General features: G+C 33.6%; 2 protein-coding genes across 3 annotated transcripts; both read right to left on the bottom strand.

The window, feature by feature from the left end:
* Positions 1-1075: 1075 nt before the first annotated feature.
* Positions 1076-3740, bottom strand: LOC114316212 (xyloglucan endotransglucosylase protein 1). Its single transcript, XM_028262879.2, has 3 exons — positions 3165-3740; positions 1982-2175; positions 1076-1698 (listed from the first exon to the last, which is right to left on the bottom strand). Exons 1-3 carry the CDS (start codon positions 3657-3659, stop codon positions 1317-1319), a joined length of 1071 nt encoding a protein of 356 aa, XP_028118680.2. The 5' UTR covers positions 3660-3740; the 3' UTR covers positions 1076-1316.
* A 9538-nt stretch (positions 3741-13278) lies between these two features.
* TIC22-III (Tic22-like family protein) lies at positions 13279-20495 on the bottom strand. 2 transcript variants are annotated; one of them, XM_028262877.2, is made up of 8 exons: positions 19822-20495; positions 19660-19734; positions 18150-18206; positions 14279-14338; positions 14002-14082; positions 13887-13922; positions 13667-13747; positions 13279-13582 (listed from the first exon to the last, which is right to left on the bottom strand). In XM_028262877.2, exons 1-7 carry the CDS (start codon positions 20386-20388, stop codon positions 13667-13669), a joined length of 957 nt encoding a protein of 318 aa, XP_028118678.2. In that variant the 5' UTR covers positions 20389-20495; the 3' UTR covers positions 13279-13582. The 2 variants fall into 2 exon arrangements, with proteins under 2 accessions (XP_028118678.2, XP_082731248.1); XM_082875122.1 differs by lacking the exon at positions 14279-14338.
* Positions 20496-21047: the final 552 nt, after the last annotated feature.

Raw genomic sequence — 21047 nt, 5'->3', positions numbered from 1 at the left:
TCGGATTTGCTGACTTATGGCGAAAACATTGGGTGTGGAAGGGCATACATCATCATATATATTTATTAATAAAATTTTTATCAAATGTTTCACATGGACATGAAGCCAACATTTTTAATAAAATTTTTGAGATCTCTAACATTACTTTTTATTAATTGTATTATAAGCAGGTCAGTTCAGATGATCTGGCGGGTTGGCATGCTTCCAAATTGCTGGGTAAAGCCAACTGTCCAAAATGACTTGTCATCCGCCTAACCCAAACCGTATAGTCTTTTTCAAACTGCTGGTGATGGGGTGAATCGAAGCAGGTGGGCGGGTTGGATGCTTTTTTACGCAGCCCGCTTTTTTGTATAGATTAGGAAGACCCAAATTAAAATTAAGTGACAGAGCAAGTTTGCAGAGTCTCTCAATTTTCTTTATCCAAATTCTTTTTAAAAAATCTTCCTATCAAAAAGTCTATTCCCAAAATAAAAACTTTGTTTATAGTTTCACAAATAAAACATTCTTTGTCTAAAGTCAGGCATGAAAAATTAAATCCACTTTTGCATGAAATTTTTACATGTCACTAGACGAAATAATCTGCAGTATGGTGTAAGAACCTTTGATTGGTGAACTTATTACTTAAGCTAGATTGCCTAGATGACAAGAAATTGAAACTGAAATATGGTTTAACCAAGGAAAAAAAATAATAATAAAAAGTGCGCGTAAATTGGTCCGAACATTCGGTTATCAAAATATATATATATATTTCAAAATTTATTTTATTTTTTTATCAGCACATTTTAGCATTGTTCAAGGCATAGTCATGTTATGAAGTAAGTTATTCATGGATTGGAAAATATAGTTAGAGTTGATACATAGCATGTCACACAAACACATATAAATGCAATTGAGGGAAAATTTGGGATTACAAACTAGAGTACAACAAAAAATTGGCAATGTAGTGTTTCACTTGGCAATCAAACAAAAACAAAATGACAAAAGTGTTTTTCGATAAACAGTGGACAAAAAATAAGATTAAAAAAAAAATACTCTGTTTCAAGGGAGGCTTACATGTGAACTGTTCAAAGGAATGTTGGGGCAAAGAGAAGCAAGATATTAATTTATTTGAAAATTCAAACATATTGCCAACCTCACAACTGGGACAAATAGGCTTTGTACATTCTTTAATTTACAAACAAGAAACAAAGAATATATTTATTTGGCATCATACAAAACCGACTGAAATTCAAAGCGCAACACAGAGAAAAAAAAAAAAAAAAAAAAAAAAAAAAAAAAAAAAATCTTCAATAAAATCTTACAACAAACAAATTCTTCTAGAGGAACCTCGAACGTTTGCACTCTGGAGGAAGGCCTTGAGGGAAGCGTTTCAAATCCGTGCAGTAATTGTAAATCATGAAATTCTTTTGAACCCATCTTAATCGCCTTCGACTGTATGCATCAAGTTCCTGGCTCTGCCATGTCCTGCCTGAGACCGAAGAAGTGCATGAACCAGTACAGGTTTGGACATTGAAGCCCCGGTAGTATGCTGTGAATGGTGCTTTTGTCCAGTCAGCTTTTACTAACCCGCCTCTCGTGGCCCAGTCATCAGCATTCCAGAGGCTAGAGTAGATCTTCATGGGTTGGTTTTTAGGGAAAGGGACACCAATTGATTCACCATTCTTGAATACCCTTATGGGAGTGTTATCCACCAAGAAACTGTAAAGAAAAAGACAAGTAATTTCTGTTAGAAATTGTAGTTTGATTTGACACATATTAGTGGTCATGGTTTTAAATAGTGATATTGAAATACATATTAATATCAGTCATAATATAACAATACTAGGAGTATCAAGTGATACATATTACAAAATGGGTTATTTTTTAAATATCACCTTCAAAAAAAAAAAAAATTAATGTTACGAGCTGAACCGGTTCAATATAATAATTTTATTTACTTAGTATTTTTAAATAAAGAAAATATAATGGAAGCTTCTCTTACATGATTTGCTGGGAGGTCCAGACAATGGAGTAGGTGTGAAAATTTCTGGTAGGGTCAAACCAGAGATAGAACTGTTGCTCTCTATTTCCTTTCCCTTGAGTGAACACATTAGTATGAACAATGTAAGGGTCACCACTAAGGTTTCCCAAAAACTCAAAGTCAATCTCATCATGTGTTGGCCCTTGAGAAGACAACTGCAATACAAATAGCACCCATAGGCTAAAAACAAGAAAACACTGTAAAGTTTTATGGTATCAAAACAAGTTTCAAGAACTGTTAAAATTCACTATTCAAGCTAAAGCAAAGAATGCTTGCAAATGATTGCCTGGTAAACTTTCTTGCAAGGCTTTTGAGGGAGTTTTATGGGCGGTGGTCAAATATTATAAAGGTAAAACAACTTCTACATTAAAGTTGGGGAAAAAATCATTAACTTAAAGCAAGTCTTACAATTTCAAAGCAGAGAATTAGTTTTGATAAACAAAAATGTTGGCAGCTCTAGTTGTTGTTAGTTTCTATTAGTGCTTTTTAATTTCTTTTGACTTGTCAATTCATTGGAACTCTATTTAGAGCTCTTAAATTAGAGGTATCTATCATTACTCTTTAGTAAAACCTAGCCTAGTTTTTTTTTTTTTTTTTTCTCACTAAGGTGTTCAGGTTTCATTCTAACTAATCACAAGTTTCATTGCCCGTCTCATAAGAGGAAGTGGAGTATTAAATTGTTTACCGTTGGTCAACCTTTTAAAGTTAGAATTTGTGAGCCAATTGAGATGACTCGATTAACAATAATATTAGGGATACAAATAAAAAATATATATATCAAATAATCTTTACATATATGATCAGAATTCGAGATTAGTTCTTACTATTCTCAAAAACAAAACAAAACAAACTTGCCCTTCCATCTGAAAGATGAAACAGTCCAAAATTTTATTTTTTGGCCAAAAGCCAAAAAATATCTGTATTAATATGCGTTATGCAGCAACAAGGACTTTCAACTAATTCATTAATCTTATCTTGATAATAATGTCTTGCCACCTTTACTTTTATTAACCTTGTCAAGTCAAGTAGGATATCTAAAAAAAATTAATGTTTATTTTTCTTTTTGTGAAAAAAAGTAGCTTTCAAAGACATATACTACTTACCAAGTCAAAAAAAAAAAAGTAAAACAAGTTCAGAAACATACGTAGTAGGCAGTAACAGTGCCAGCAGAGTTGCCAGCAACAAGTTTGAGCTGCATATCAATTCTCCCAAACAAATACTCTTTCTTTGATATAAATCCAGAGCCAGAGGTCTTGTCTAGAGACAGAGACAGAAGCTGACCTCCACTGAATATCTTTGCTCTTTGATCACCCCATGTTATGTCAAAGTCTTGGTAGAAGTTTCCACCATAGCTAACCATCAAAGAGCTCATCACTATTAGACTACCCAACAAGAGTTTAAATGGAATGGCCATTTTAGAAGGTAAGAGAGAGAACAAGAGAGATTTTTGAATTGAGTAAAGGTGGTGAGAGGGTGATGGGTTGTGAAGAGGTATATATAGGGGAGAGAGGGAGTGTGAGAAATAAAAGGAAAAGGAAAATTCTTGTGAAGTTGGGAGAGGAGAGAGAGAGAGAGGGGGTGATGTGAGACTTGTGAGCACCAACTGGGGGCTGAAGCTGGAGCCAGCTGAGCAAACCATGAAAATTGGAACCTTTTTTGTTTTGGCATTTTGGGTTGGCTTTGGATTTTTGGGGTTTTTGATAAAATAGTTCACAATAATAATTGTGTCCTTAAAGAGTGTAGGTTGGCTCCTTTTGGTATGATTGGATTGGACCATTGGGTGGATGACAACTGGGTAATAATGCCCAACACTCTTGGTAATTTTTGACATCACCAATTACTAAAGTGAACGTTATACTCACATTCACCGTTTAAAATAATTTTAAATCGAATTGGATCATAAAATAGAATATAGTCTTTTTATATAAGGTGAGACTATACATTTAGTACGTCATATATTATGGGAGAGAATTATATTTGATTTTGTATACTTAAAATTTTTTTTTTTAAAAAAATTCATAATGAAAGAATCGATTAAAGAGTAAGTAAAGAACTAAAGATATATAAAAACCAAATGAGACTACACAAAAATGTATAGTTTTGATATCGAGAGTTACACATTTGACAAAATTAAAATCTAATTCATCTTTATACATGCCATAAACTTTTCATATTTTTTGAGTTAAATGTTTTTCAACTGGGGTCACATGACCATTGTTAGTATTCACTAATCCTAAATTTTAGACCCTGGCATGTCATATCCATTTGACCATTGCCAAAAGAAAAAGGAAGTTTTGTATATAATGACTAATTAAAAACGTGTCAAAACATATATATTAGACATTTCTTGTGTGAAAACCTCTGTCATTATAATTAACTTATTCTATTCTAAGATCACATGAGCCTTAAAACCAATCATGCAGTTTTGGCAAATTCTATGAATTGGTGATTTTTGACTTGCAAGCTTACACCAAAGGAATACTTATCTTCCAAAAAAGCTGCATTTTGTAAACTAAGATAATCTCCAGTGCACTACTATTTTGATATTCTCTATTTCATAAATGTAATAAAAAAAATTATTTCATTTTATAAGATTGCAATAAGTCATCAAAATACAAAATTAATGGTCTACCATTAATTTTTTTTATCAGAAACTATTTTTTAATTTAAAATAAAGATTTATAGATATGAATTTTCATAACCATTATTAATAAGAAAAATGCTTGGGAGCACTAATTAGTGCTCCCACTAATTAGGTGGCAGTGGGTCCCGCCAATAATGATGTGATGTTTTGGTCTTGGAGTTGTATTTTTTTTTTTTTTTTTACTTTTTTAATGTATTAGTGCTATTAGTGGTGATGTTTTTAGTGGGATGAATCATTGTTGTATTAATAATGAATGGAGATCTCAATTTCATAACCATTGATGTGATTTTGAATTTGAATTCAAGATTGCATTAATTATATCTGAATTTAATAGAAATGCAGTGGAATTGCTAGCCTAAATAGGATTCCCTTTTGTGGGTATTTCTCTGATAACTTTCAACGAACTTCAAAAGAAAAATTTAGGAATTTCACATAAATTGAAGCTAATATTCAGTTTGGACAATTAGATCTATTCAATGAGTAGGACACTCCAGTTGGGTTTTTCAACTGGAATGTATTGTTGGGCCTACCACGGAACTCACATTGATAATCCGAATTGTTCAATGCATAGAACTGATCAAATATTTTATCCCTGTAAAAAATTATGTTGATCGAATATAAATAGCTACTTTGTTAGATCAATTTATGTTAATAATTTATTTTTAAAATTATAGTTGCCATTAACACGAATTTGATCTGATCAAGTGGCTATTGATATCCAATCAACGTAATTTTTTACAGAAATAAAGTACTGTACGAAGGCTATCAATTAAACGGTTTAGATTATCACTATGGATTCCATGGTGGACCCATAGAGTCTAACAATATACTCCAATCTAATTTTAAATTGGAGAGAAACCTGAGCCCAAGCAATGAAGCAATCCCCTTGTTTTTCCAAGTTGTCATGAAGTTGACAAACTGAAAAATTGTAAAATGCACCATTCGAATTTTGGAGAGAAAGTGACTTTAACCCATGCTTTCCTTTTCTTTTCCAGCTAATGCAAAAAGGATTCGAAATACATTTCGGAGGGAGTCTATGAAAAAATCTTGTTCCAAACAATGCCTTATATGTTTTTCTTCCTTTTCTTAGGTCATATGATTCCAAATGTACACACATAAAAATAAATGATTTTAAAGATTGGTTAGATATTTTTCAAGAAAGCCTGGTACATTATGGTGATGTAGCAATATCATAGAAAAATATTATCAGGACTCAAACGAATACATATTTTAATTAATAATTTAAGTAATTTTATTATTGTATTAGAGAGTAGTTAAAATTCCAATCTTTAGTTAATTACGTTAAATTAAAAGTTTTGAAAGGAATATTTGTAACTTTTAGAATCATAGGAGACGGTCCATATTTTAAGCAAATTTTAAGAAATGTCTTTACAATTTACCATTTAATTAAATGATAGTGAATTCGTCACTCGCAACACTGAAAAATGTAAACAGGAGTTTTGTAAAAGTCAGCAAGATTAACCAAATATTTCAAGAGGTGAAGAATCTTCTCTAGTCCTCACCCAAGAAATTTAAAAATAAAATAAATATTAGAAAACATCAACAGTATTGCATACTTAGAAAAAAATAGCATGGAAAATATCAAGAAAATAAAATTTGTGACTCAAATTTATTCTCCTTGTGACCCATATTACACAAGTTTGAAATACACAACTTAAACTTTATTTTCATTATACTTTTGGTAGTACATAGTTTTTTTCATTATTGAAGGGCTTTATTGAAAGTGCATAATTGAAGGGGCTTTTTTGAAAATTTGATGAAATAAAATCAAAAGTGAACTGTAGAATGATAAAAGCAGTAGCAGAGTGCCATAATAGCACTGTAAAAGAAAAATAATAGTAAATTCAGACAAAATTGAATTTTGTAGATAACCATAACTCCAAGAGGATATGAAATAGAAAAGGGGAAAAAAAAAAAAAAAGTAGTGAATTCTGACAAAATTGAATTTTGTAGATGCCCATAATTCTTATCTTCAAGATGATATGAAATAGGCTCCACAAGCTAATGCATGGGCATTAAAATACAAAACAAAATACTCTCTCTCTCCCTGTGCCTTTTGTACTACTGAATTTGAGTCCATTAGTAGAGCACCCACCATCAACCTTACTCAAATCTATCTACCAGTCTTAAAAATTTTAAATTATGTTGGACAAGATTGATATAAAACCAATCCTTTCCCTTTCATCCGCAATGAGACACAATCTATCACTATTACATCTCTATTATGTTACCAAACCTCTCAAATTCAAGGAATTTTATGCCACTTTTGTCTTTGCCCAATAATTGATGTCAATGCTTTTTTGACTACTTAATTGTATTTTTTTTTAATGAGGGACACACAGTTTTATCCAAGCATACAAATCTCATAAATTATTTTTACTCACATATGTGGCAGTTGAATTGCTCCTATCATATTATTTAAGTCAATTTTTAGTGAATATTCAATGCTACCTAGGTAATTTGAGAAACTTGATGTGAGCTGTCCTGGCCAACTCATAAAAGAAGTTGCTAGAAACTAAGGCCAAGTTTGATAAGTTAAAAAAAAGTCAAAAGGTCAAAAAGTTATTCAAAAAGTTAAAAAGTTATCACTATTCACCAAAAGTCAAAAATTACGGCTGCACAACTCCGAATCCTAATTTTCTCCTACACACTAATTTATACACTTTTTTAATACACATTTTTCCATAAAAAGTCAAAAAGTTAACCCAAACATTCATATTTTTTTCCTCAATTTTTTAGTCTAAAAAGACAAAAAGTGCACTTATTTAAGATACCCCAAACGCCGCCTAAATTCAGACCAATATAATTATACAAAATAAAAGGAGATAATATGAGACCCTATAGCCAATGGTCTTAGATTTCTTTTTCCTTCAAGACCTACATGTGTCCTTGTATGTTTTGTACCTCAGGATCAGTTACTACCCACATGTAGTTGCACCACATGGTCGTGATAGACTTCAATCCATTTCCTGACTTGAACCCAAGATTCAATGGCTATGAATTTCGCATAACGTCATCACAACAACCAAATGGGCTCTATTGCCCTCAGCTCATCACCACAATTCTATCAATCTTTGATTATCCATTAGCCTAGTTAGTCTCACATCTTATAAAGTTTAGTTTACTCTCTATCCTTCGACAAGTCATGAAAAACTCAAGTCGCTTACAAATTTTCATCCTTAACGAGTCAGTCGTGACTAACCTAATAATTCACCCATTATAAAATTTTATAAATTTTTTCACTTATACAAGTATTGAAGTATATGAACAAAACACATATCTCATACCACTATTCCGGACTATTTTGAGAACATGGTTAAAAGTTAATTTTTGACTTTTAATCTATTTTGAATTACATCATCTTTCTATTTTTTTACACGTTTTTTCAAAAAAAAATTAAAAAATTAACTTTTAATTAACTTTTCAAAACAACCATCAATCATTCACTTTAAATATTCATATAATTATTATAAAACTCCAACCTCAAATTCTTTGATTTCAAGTCTTCTCTTTCAAAGGGCACCTTACCTAATTCTTTTATATTTGCAAAAGCATTTCGATGAGGACCCCTCAAGAATGGGTAACCCTATAGGGAGTTGGAAAGCGGGCCATGAAAGTACCATTGAGCTGGTAAAGATGGGCTGACACCAACGAGGAATATGGTACCAACCGGGTCGACCCCTTCGGTAACGTCGCTTTTGTGTGGGCCTAACTGACTCATTATTGTTTTTGTTGTTACTTCCTTATCAGATTCCTCTTAATTAAAACTCTCAACTATAAACTCTTTTTTTTTTAGGAAAAAATTATAGATAGGTGATAGTTTACAAAAATAATTATAAATTTATAAAAAAATTTAAAATTTTAATTATTAATATTTATAAATTTATCATTGATTTGTAACAATTTTTTGAAAATATCATTGATATGATATTTTCTTTTTCTTTTTTTATTAGTATTATTTTTTTTTTTGAAATGATTATATAGCCTCAAAATAATGCATTGATCTTTGACTAAATGACGATTTTATATATTTGTCACTGAATGAATTTTACTTCTTTTTGTTAATTTTAAGTTAGGAGAAACAACTAATCAGCAGGAAGCTAAAAATATATTTATTAAAAAATGATAGTTGTAGGATCAAATGCTTATCATCTTACTAAAATTCATAGATGGTGAAGCCGTAATTTTATTCCCTTAAAAAATACAACGTCAAGAGTCACAAGTCGACTGTGACTAAGCCTCAACTCAGACCTCCATCACGGCAAAATGCTAACCAAAACTCAAGCCAACGGTAATATTTTTTGGGTTGCAACTTTCTGTGTGTTTTTACACACGAAAGAAAAAAAAAATAGTGGACAGGATGAAAGTTACATATTTTTATCAATCTCAAAACTGGTCAATGTAATTTATTCATAAACAATTACTATTTCGTTAATAAAATACATGGTCATTTAAAATTAATAGGTGGAAAAATAATTTATCTTTAAAAATTTTAATTTTAGAAGCTGTCCCCAAATTGTCAAACCAACTCAATGATCATTTTTCATTAAAATTCTTAATAGTATTGTTAATTAAAACAAATTTATTACAAATTAAAAATGCTGAGATCAAAATGACACAAAAAATAAATATAAGGATTTACTGGTGTAATTTTCTCTCATAATAATGAAGAAGAAAGAAGAAATAATTCTAACAGGAACTGTTGTTCAAAATACTTTTTCTCGAGAAACAAACAAAATCCGGTGCTTTCGGTGCTTTTTCATTGCAAGATGATGAGCACAGAGAAGTGGTTGTTAGTTTGTGAAGCCATTGCTGTATCAATCATGTCTGATAACAGGACATTGGTAAAACAGAGGTACAGATGATCAAATAGATCTGTCAATTTGATTTTTGAATATTCAGTTTTGCTAATTTTGTCTTCAAAATTTTTAATTTGAATAAAATTATCCAATTTTAGATCACCATTGAAATTATTAAAGAAAAAATAATGAAATACACCATATTTTATTTTAGGAAAAATTAATGAAACATCTCTCTCTAACTTTGTGTAGTAGCAGAGGTCCAAGATTTTTTTTATTAGTTAAGGTCCTTCGATGAAATTTCTCTATAATTATACCAAAGAAATTTTGAAATGTCTGAAAATTGAAATTTCTCTGCGAAAATTAAAATTTTTCTATGTTAGGGCCAAAATTTCTCTAAGTTGGGCACAAATTTCTCTGAGTTGAATTAACTCTTTGAAAATGTTGAGGGACTCTAGCTATTGTGAAAATATTGTATTTCTTTTATCTTATAAAATCTTAATATAAGAGATTTTAAAATTAAAAATTAAAAAAAAAAATCTCCTCTATTTTATGGGTAAATTACACTAACCATTTTTGAGATTTTTTTTTTTAAACACAATATAAATCTCATAAATTTAATATAATTACACTAACTTTCTTTTAGTAAGATTAAAGCGGCTAAAACTAATCAAGATTATGTAAATACAGAAATAATGAAGAGTAAAATATATATTTTAGTGTAAAAGAAGTGACAGCATCTTCTTTTTATTTTTATTTTTTATCAGTACTACTAACAAATGATTAATAAAAATAAAGAAATGTATTATATGATTAATAAAACTTGTGAGATTTCAATATATTTTTTTGAAACCTCATTATAAATTAGTGTAATTTACCCTTATTTTATAGACCACTGGTTTATTATCTTTGTTGAGGACAACCACTGGTTTATTATCTTAAGCTAAGCAATCTAATTATGATAGGCATAATAAGATGGACCCAAGCGAGCATCTTCTTTTTGATTATTGCAAGTGGATGACACATAAATGTGAATAAACAAAATAAAGAATGAAAATGGACAACTTAAACATATATAGATCAATCTTAGCGGAGAAGCTTATTAATTTAAACAAAGAAAACAATTATGAACTACTATGGTGGGGTAAAATAAATGGGGGAAACATTATCATAGGAAACTACTATTTAATTCAACAAGACCATAGTGGAAGACACTTGGATTTTTGGAAGTTTCTGAATTAGATTTTTGGTTGATGAAAGAAAACAATCATGTGGAACAAACCCCACTTTGAAAGTCCTCTCCATGGCATGTTTTAGTGATGCAAAATGTGCAAACATATTTTCAATTGTTGCTATGCTACGTTGGCCGGAGGGGGATGAATGAGCAAAGTTCAACATGGGTTTTTTAGCAAAATTATTGTTAATTAGCAAAGAGAGATGGGTGTTGTTTGATAAAATTGAAAATTGAAGACTAAAAATTAAGTATTGAAAACTGAATACTGAATTTTTTAAGTTAAAAAATTGTTTGATAAAATTTAAATACTGAATTAAAAATAAGTTGCTTGATATGTATAAAATCAAATTTAAAATTTATTATTTTTAAATTATATATTTTAATTTTTTTATTGTGACAATGGTGGTGGCAGTGGCAGTGGCATAGTGGTGGTGGTGGTGGCGGTAGTGATAGTAGCATGGTCGTGGTGGTAGCGATGGTAGTAGTAGTAAATGATGATGGTGTTTATAACAATAATGACAATAGTGATGAAGATGATAGCAGTAGTAGCAACGGCGCTGGCATGGTGGTGGTGGTAGTAGTAGTGGTAGTAATAGTAGTAGTGTAGTGGTAGTGGTAGTGGTAATAGTGGCAATGGCATAATGGTAGTGATGGTAATGGTGGTGGCATAATAGTGGTGGTGATTGTAGTAGTGATGGTGGCGGTGGTGGCGGTGGTGGTGGTGGTAGTAATAGTGACAGTGGCATGATGGTGATGGTGGTAGTGGTGGTGAGTTTATAATAGTATATATTGATAGTTTTGTTTAGTATTTATAAATTCAGTCAAAATTAAATAAATTTTATATGACTTAAAATTTTCTTAAATTTGAACTTACATTTTAAATAGTACTTAAATTTTTAAATGATATCAATTACGGTTACCAAACGGACTTAATTAATTATCACTTAATTATCAATTTTAAGTATTAAATCATGTTATCAAACACCCCCTTAGACTATCCCTTAATATTTCAGCTCATGTATAAGGTTTAGGAATGATAATTTTTTCTCGTCCCATTCTGATTTGCATGGGTTTTTCTTGGCCTAATAAGGAAGCAAGATGGAACATACTTTGTCCATACCTTAATTATATTTATTAAATTTCTTCGATGCATGTAATATATATATATATATATATATATATAATTTAATTATTTTAAATACAGTAAAACTAAATCATCAAAATATTTTACTTAACCCTCCTTTTTACTTTCTTATCTATCATCTTACATATTTTAATTTTTAGCTCTTATCAATTATTATACCTGATATATTATATCATCTCTTACTTTTATTAGTGCTACCATTCCTAAATTTGCCCTGCCCCAACATGATTTGGGGAGAAAGAGGGGCACTACAAACCCCTCCTGCCCTATTCCCATCCCTAACAAGGTTCAATCCCAACTTCTCCTTCCCCTTCACCTTAGATTAGACTAGAGTAGGAATTTTCAATGAAAAAAAAGAAGCATACTTTTCTCTACACAATACTAATATTTGAGTAATTTTTTCAAATAGGCTTTGGATTAATTTAACTAGATTCAATAATTGGGTATGGCTCTACCAATATGGGTGCAGTAATGAGCCCCGCAACAAGCTCAAAGAATTAGATTGATGGTTGTGGGCATCATTAGCATCTTTGGCATTAATCTACTAATTTTTCACTCCACTTCTTCATAAATGTATTTTTAAATAATTTCTTTATATAGGCATTGGAAATCAAATCATACAAAATTTTGTACATTTAAAAAGAAATAGAAATAGGAATAACAATTCCCCACCAATTTTGGTGGGTAAACAATGGGCATCAAAGGCATCATCTTGAGTTGTTGGAAAACACATTTAAAATTCAGTCATAAAAGTTTACAGGATTGCATCTAAATTGGTGACCATTAAGTTATGAGAAGCATAATGAAATGGACCCCAAGAGGGGAATTTAATTTTAGATTAAAGTAAGTGGATAAATTATATGCAAAAGGCGGCCGGAGTTAAATTAATTGTAGATATATACTAAACAAAGAAGAGAATATTACTTTTACTAATTATTATTAAGAAAATTATAATAATAAACACAAATAAACTATTAAATATTCTGCTGCCAAATCCAAGTAGGAAGACAAATATTTAATTCACAAAGCCCATAATGGAAGACAAATTTTATTGTAGAAAAAAGCCCAACAGGTATTTTGGAACTTTCTATTGTTTTGTTTCTGAAAACTATTTTTGCATAAAAATGAAAACGATTTCCATTTCTTCTTCCTCCAGAAATACATAGGCTAAAAGGAAGGGGGAATTTTAAAAACAATGCAAACACCATCCTTGGTGCATTTCATGATCTCTAATGCCAGTTTAAAGGAAACTGTCACTGCAAGTTATGAAAATAACAGTGTCAGCATGAACTTTTCATTTTACAAACAGTTAACATATCTGTTCTGGATTTCCACAATTTCTACAATTCCACAACAAAGTTCAACATACGACAAACATAGCGTAATCTAAAACGATTTGACAGATCAGCTCAAACGAGAAGAAAAACACCTGCAGTTTTTTTTTTTTTTTTTCATTTAACATTTTTCATCAGCTGAATTTGAATCCACAAGCCAAAATTGTCCCATTAAATCATAAAGCCTACATACGATTTCAACCAAACCAACAAAGGATATAACACGTACTGAAACAATTCTCACATCAGCACCCAAAAAAAAATAATTAATCTGTGAGATGATATGGGATGGTACATCGCATTTGGATTGACCAGTTACGCGCACACGAGAATCTCATCCTTGGTGTTCACTTTCCAGTCCCATCCCCGGTGGTTAATTGCTTTATCTGTATGATATTATAAGCTAATGGGAAGAAAGGCAAACCAATAAAATAGCCATAACATTAAGCTAAGTCGGTGAATGAAATTACCTATTTTTGGAAGGGATTCGTTGAAACATCAAAACCAGGAGGAATGAAAACAACATCATCCCACATCGTCATTTTACTATCCTGTGTAAATTTCAATAATGCTCAAATTGATACGGGGAAGGGAAAAAGAAAAAAACAGACCATTCCTTGCTTTCATAGTCCCCATCTTCTTGGTAATTAAATAAAGTAAAAGACGGAGAAATATATAGAAGTTCCTTACCTTCATTCCTTGTATTATCTCCTCAAGAACAGCAACCTACAAGATGGGAGTACAAATGGTGTGTCATGAAACAGTAAGTTGCACCAACTCAGGAAGATCCAAAAAAACCTCTTACTTGAATATCACCCTCTCTGAAGGCAGGATTCAATTGCTTCTGCTGGCGGGAAGCTCTCAATAGCGAATTTTCCAGGTCCTCCTACATAATTCATGGGTACAATAGAGCACGTGATTAGACTAACCCAGTGCGACGGCTAGGAGCCGCCCTTGTTCAGCCAGAGTTGAACTCCCTATAGGGGGTCCAAAGGGCCTGGGGTATCTTTCCATCACGAAAAATATAAATAAATAAATATATAAAAATATTGCGTGTCAAGATCACTCCCTTCTCAACTAACCTTCCTGAAAAAAACAGGCCGGTATCTCTTATCTTGGCTCCTCAGAATCAAGCTCCTTGACTGCAAATCAAAGATGTTTAACAAGATTCATAGCATTGGACTGGGAGACGCAAAAGGCAGATGCTACTTTGTCCACAAATTAATTCACTCAGTCAGTCGGAAGACTTGGTTGCAAGAATTGGCAACAATTAAGTAAACCCAGCTAATGACTTTTTTCAACCATAGCCCAAACATTGGCATATTCACAAATTTCACCCAAATCCTCAGAACAGTCAATTCTATGTCCTAAGCTTCATAGTCCATCATTGAAAAGTCCTTGGGCTCATGCAATGGGCCAGTGTCACCAAAGAGGCTCAGCTACTTCTAGGATATATGGGCGTTTGCTTTGGTGGAGATTATTTTAAGCTAAAAGTTGATAATTAGAAAGCAACAACTAAAAGCATCCCTCACCCCAACTTATGAAAAAATCAGTTTTTTTCAGCTTATTTAAGCTATTTCTCCCTAATAAGTTATAAGCAAAAACTGCACCAAACAGTCTGCACAAACTCCCATATTAAAATAAGCTATAAGTTGCTTCCAAAATCTCCACCAAACACTCCCATAATTGCACTCCAAATTTTGTCATTAAGTGTGTATTGGGTATGGTGTCATGAGTAAATTTTGATACCCCCAAAAAAAAAATATGGAGTGCAATTATAAATAATTGGAGTGCTAATAGCACTACAAAAAAATAAATAAATAAACACATAATAACATGTATGCAAACAGACTCTGAAAGTTTGGACCAGTTGAAGTGAGATTAAGTCCACGAGACCCTTATTGCAAATGGGTTATGCAAACTGCGCATTTAGAAAGAAGATATTTGATCTGATTGTAGAGGTCGTAACATGAGACGATGACAATTGTTCATTCACCACAGGCATTGTAGCTCGGGTGCGAGTCACAATACTTATCTAGGAAAATCAAAAGTAAAGCTGCCTATATCTATTGCCTCTCCCAAACCCTGCTATAAAGTGGCATTGTACACTAGGTGTGAACTTTAAGTTCTGTCTGATTATGCGCATTTACTATGATCCCACTTCTAGTACTACCTCGAGCTTTTATTGTTTATCAAGTCCCATCACATTGTACATTACTTTCTTAACAAGGACATCATCAAGTTGAAAATATACAAGATGGGCTTATTATCTTCTTCTTTCAATGCATGTTTAAAGTACATGAGAGGAAAATTTTAAGTCTATAGAAACATAGGACATAGATCTTTGTAAGGACATATCATCTCAAAATCATTCTAGTTCCTGAATTTATAAGTGACGAGAAAAGGCAATTGAGGAAACCAAGTACGGCATTTAAACAAGGTTCAAAAGGTTGTCAAGATCTCTATCAATTTTTGAACTCTTTGTACCCTTTATATATCATAACACAATCAAATTTTCATACTAATCTAAGAAAGCTTCAACTCAAATATTTGAATACGCACCGTGAATAATCTGTCACAATTTTGCTCTATCTAGGCCATATCTTGTATTAGACTGAAAGCAATTTGCATGGCCTTCTACTTGTCATTGTTGGAGGCAAGTCAGATCAAGGGATGGAGTGGGTGTTTGTGGTTGAGGTGAAGGACACAGTGGTGGTGATGGCGTGGTCATGGGTACGATTTGGATCTTGGGGAAGTGTAGTCATGTAGGTGGTAGTGCGGGGAGGTATGGCTAGAGTAATGGCAGTAAAGAGGGAAACCAACAATGGAAGAGAAAGTGATGGTGCGGAGAGGCCATGGTGTAAAGAGAGAGGGAAAGGAAGAGAGAGAAAGAGAGAGAGAGACAGAGACGAAAAGTGTATCTGGTATAAAAAGAGGGGCAATATGGAAACAACATATGAAATGTTCATGGCTCCAAACAAAAGCGTTGTGGTATTAGCGCCACCCATTCCCACTTTATGCATCAGCAGTAGTTCTTTTGTATAACACAAACAGTTTTATATAAACATCTTAATCTTAATACCTTCATAACTAAGATGTAAGAAACTAAAAAACCTGTTTCATAACCAGTCAGATGATCATATAGATGACTAAAGAATTGCAACTAAAGAACAATCCCCAAAGAAATCAAGAATAAGATATCAATCTCCACTACCATGAAACCTTTTTTTTTTTTTTTTTTGAACAGGAATTGCCCCCAACAACTTGCCACATTGGACTCATGGCTGCGACGTGAACACTGGAAACATGCATTGACCCCATAAGACAAGCATATCTAGCAAGCCCAAGTGGGTACCTCAGGGATGGAATTTCAACTTGGGGCCTAGAGGATTAGAGATGGCAATCGGAACCCGACTAGACGGGGACCCGATCCCCCAACTCCGAATTGAGCGGTTATTTCCCGAAAAATACCCCCGACGGGCCGGGGATGGTATTAAAAATTGAATCCCCGATGATATTCGTGCCGGGGACGGGGATATACATGTTTCAGTCCCGGCCCCGGCCCCGGCCCCGGCCCCGGCCCCAATCCCCGTCCTGCTTCCCCCCGACATGAAATTACTATTTTGCCCCTATTTAAATATATAATATATGTGTATGTGTACGGTTTGGATGAACAAACACTCACACACAGACACAAAAAAGCTCTCTTGCCTCTCTCTCTCTCTGCAAGTGCTCCTCCCTCACACACAAAAACAACTCTCTCTCTGTCTCTGCAGATGCTCCTCACACACAAAAACAAAGCTGTCCTCTCCCTCCTCCCATCTCGCCGATCTCCGATCTCACCGATGGTGGTGGCGGCGGCGGCTCCTCCGACGTCTTCTCCTTCCTCTCATCTCGCCGATCTTACTGATCTTTCCGATCTCACCGTCGCCAATCTCCCTGCTCAAGGACATCACGGCGACGCCCTTTCCCTTCCCTGCCGAACTCTGACGCCTTTCCCATCTCCTTGTTGATGTATGATGTTGATCTGTTGATGATGTTGTTGATCTGCCATATTTTTTTGACCGGGGAATTTTCAGTGTTAGGGAAACCCGATCCCCGTTAGGGGACAAGGGTGGGGGTGGGGGTGGTCATAGGTTTCCTGTCGGGGATCGGGGCCGGGGACGGAGAAATTTTTGCCGTCGGGGATCGGGGACAGGAAATGTGATCCCCGGCCCCGCCCCGCCCCGCCCCGCCCCGTTGCCATCCCTATAGAGGATGTTAACCAAACATCTTGTCAACTCATCCAACCCATGGGGGTACTATGAAACCTTTTTTTCCTCTTCTCTTTTGAAGCCTTCTTGTTTGCATGATAAACCTACAAGTTTCTACAGGGATTGATCACTAATCGCTAAAAATTAAGAAGTACAATAAGTGAGGAAGACTATTTAATCAACAATTGACAATATGCCAAGTCTCAAAGTATCCTCCTCCTGAGTGCCACATGTTCAATCCCGCTACCTCTTCTGTGCTACTGAATTTTCACCCAATTCCTCATCTCTTTGCATATTTGTTTGAATGTCAATCAATCCTACAATGGCTTCTCTAGGTTAAAATTTGTTTTGCATTTCAATAACTGTTCAAGCCACATCAACTCTCTTATTTTCCAAGCATAGTTCACAAAAAGAAGGGATTGGTCCTAATGCACAAAGCCCAAGAGGACTTTAAGAAAAAAAAATGTCAAGCCTCAATATTTCAGATAAATTATATACCGCCAGACATCCTCGGTTTGATTACTTAGTTCATGAACTAACCTAATAAAAAAATAAAATAATAAAAAGCCTCATGCCTGAATTTTAAACCATCAATTTGTATAGATTCCAAAATTATAAATAGAGCTTCATAAGATGTATAAATTAAGGCTATAAACAAAGTAATAATGATGCTGCAAATAAAAGACTCAAGTTAGAGAACCTGGAAAACAGGAACCCCAGAGAAGCTCTCATCTGAAACACCAGCCTTTTCTCTCACCTACGTATAAGCATAATATAAAAAAAAAAAAACACATTAACTCTGGGTGTGAAAAATAAAAGTTAAGGAGTTAATTGGTAGCATGATGTCTGTATATTTCCATCTAAAAATAACTTTCACATGGAGAATATGCCAGGCAATGATATAACCCACAATTATTTCAATCTTTCAATATTTACAAATCATGGTTTTCAACATTCTACAAAATGGGGCAGCTTGACAGTTTTGTTCCCCTTTAAAAGTCCCTCACTTGCTCTATATAGATGACACCATTATTTTTTGTTGGTCTGAGACAAAGCAGTTAGGTTATCTATATTGTGTGCTTCTATGCTTTGAGGCAGTTTCAGGTTTGAAAGTAAATTTGGGAAAGGCCAACTTTATTCCGGTTGGGGAGGTTCCTTCATGTGGGGGTGTGCTGGCTAAGATTCTTGTTTGTGAAGTTAATCATTTGCCTTCTTCATATTTGCATCTACCTCCCAGATTTTCTTTTAGGGTGAAGCCAATTTGGGACTTAGTGGTCGAGAGGTTTCAAAGGAGGCTTGAGTGGGTGGAAGAAACAGTACCTATCTAAAGGAGCAAGGCTAACTTTGATCAAGAGCACATTAATTCAGCAATACATTTGTGCTATCAACACTGATCATACGAAACTTAAAGCAGAAGTGCAAATTTATCTTATGCCCTAAACCTTCAAACAAACAAACAATCAAAAAAGAAACAATATATATGGCTTCTATTGATAATTAATTATGTAATGACTCCCAAACTATCTACAACAATATCACTTTCTCAACATTTATCAGACTTGCATTAACTGAGGGTGTTTGGCAAAACTTTTAAATTGGATTATTTAGATTATAGATTTTTTTATAAAAAATAAAAATAAAAAATAAAAAACAAAAAGCTGTACAGCTTATTGCATTCAACTTAATTTAAAACAAATATCTATAATTTCAAGAGGCACTTACTAATCAGTCTTATTAACTAGACTTATTTACCTACAGGTCCTGACTAATAAATTTATCACTATAAATTTATTCATAAAAACAAGAGAAACCAATACTTAATGGGTAATAAGTCCCAAAGGATCTATTGGTAATTTACCCTAATTTCAATTGGATCAATTTGACCGTGAACTTTTGATTTTGTCTCCAATTAGTCCAATTGCTTCCAATTTTTAGCATTTTTTTATGGCAAATGCTCACATGAGCAGCATGTGTCATCTTTTTAGGAGCAAAATTGTAAGCTTAATCAATTTAGTGGCGTAAGCTCAACCAATTCAATGAAAATTCTATGTCAAAAACTCTAACGACATTATCAATTGGACCAAATTGAAGCAAAATCTAATATTACGTGTCATAATTGAAAATATAGGGTCTAAAATGACACGCGCAGCAAAATGTAGAGACTAGCAGTGCAATTTGTCCGACATAATATGTATGGCCAAGTGACTCACCCTAAGTGCATTCTTGATTTGGGACGACTCTGGTATCAACCTAAAAGCCACACCATCAAGCTTAAGCTGAAAAACCTGAAAAATAGTAATCACCCATTAGACTCCACCATTCTTTCCTGGTAATCTTTCAAGCATAATAGAAAAAGAACCAAACTTGACTACCTTATTCAGAGCCACGGCAACCACTTCCGAGCCTTGTCGCATACCGGGGTCCATGGATGTCATCTGTTCAAGGAGAGTCTTAGCATCCTCTTCCTTGAAACAAAACAACCCAAGTGATTTTTCAGTGTTTTCGCCCGAAATCAACACGAATTCCTGCGAAGCATTGCTCAGAGCGTACACAGGCACGCCGGCCAATCGCTCTTCGATAGCCTCTGTAGACATGGCAAGACCACTTTCACTGATTTTCTCAGCAATTCGAGCCCATGCTGGGTTCTTAATAGCAGGAGAACCAGAACTGGGACCGAAGCGAAAGCTCGAAAACCCGGCTTCAATTGTTTGTTTTGCGTTGTTGAAGAGGTTTGAGAAGGTGGAATCGAGATGGGTTTTGATGCAAGAAGGGTTGGGGTTGAAGAGGACATGGTGGGTATGGTGGTGGTGGTGGTGGTGGTGGTGGAGGAAGGTGGAGAAGTGGTTTTGGAGGTCGGTGAGTGCTTGTTGGATGAGGAGGTGTGGGGGTTTGGGTTGCGGTAACGATGGTTCAGACTGTTTGGATTTGAAGAAATTCATATTATTTTCTCGCGAAAGTTTTGGGGTTTTTTGGAATACACAACACCAAGTAGAGGGGTTTTCTTGGAAAATAATGATGAGAACGGAAAAAAAAAAAAGAAGGAAATAAGAACATGAGATTTTGGGCTACAACACAAACTAAATGAAATCGGTATGGGCCTTGTGTTGGGCTTGACCATAAAATTGTGCAATTTAAATCAAATCCAATCGGACCAAGCCCACAACACCCACTATGAAATCTTTGTAGGCCTATGTTTTTTGGTCTAAACCTTTCCATCAATTCTGTAATTGCAAATCTGGTTAGTATTAAGGCATTGTTTGGGAAGTTGGCTTTTTGACGGAAAAAAATTAAGAAGTCAAAATGTGTTTAATATGCACTAAAAAAATAAGGAAATCTTTGTATTAGGTGAAAAGACTGAACTATCCTTATGAGTGCATAAGTGTTTACATCTTTAAAAGAGTAAACAAGAAATTCAAGCAAATAATAAAAGTATGACAATTATATTTTTCTATACAATGAATAATTTGAATTATCAAATAAAACATGTGGCAATTCCTACAAGTCCACACTTTTTTTAAATTAATGTTTTTAGTTTATTTAAATTATTTCTACATATTAAGTTATAAGTAGATGATACATCAAATAAATTTTCAGAATA

The sequence above is a fragment of the Camellia sinensis genome, chromosome 6 (genome assembly GCF_055761805.1).
Source record: "Camellia sinensis isolate YWXY chromosome 6, ASM5576180v1, whole genome shotgun sequence".
Lineage (NCBI taxonomy): Eukaryota > Viridiplantae > Streptophyta > Magnoliopsida > Ericales > Theaceae > Camellia > Camellia sinensis.
The sequence above is the reverse complement of the archived record's forward strand: the minus strand, read 5'-3'. Positions and strand labels throughout refer to the sequence as shown.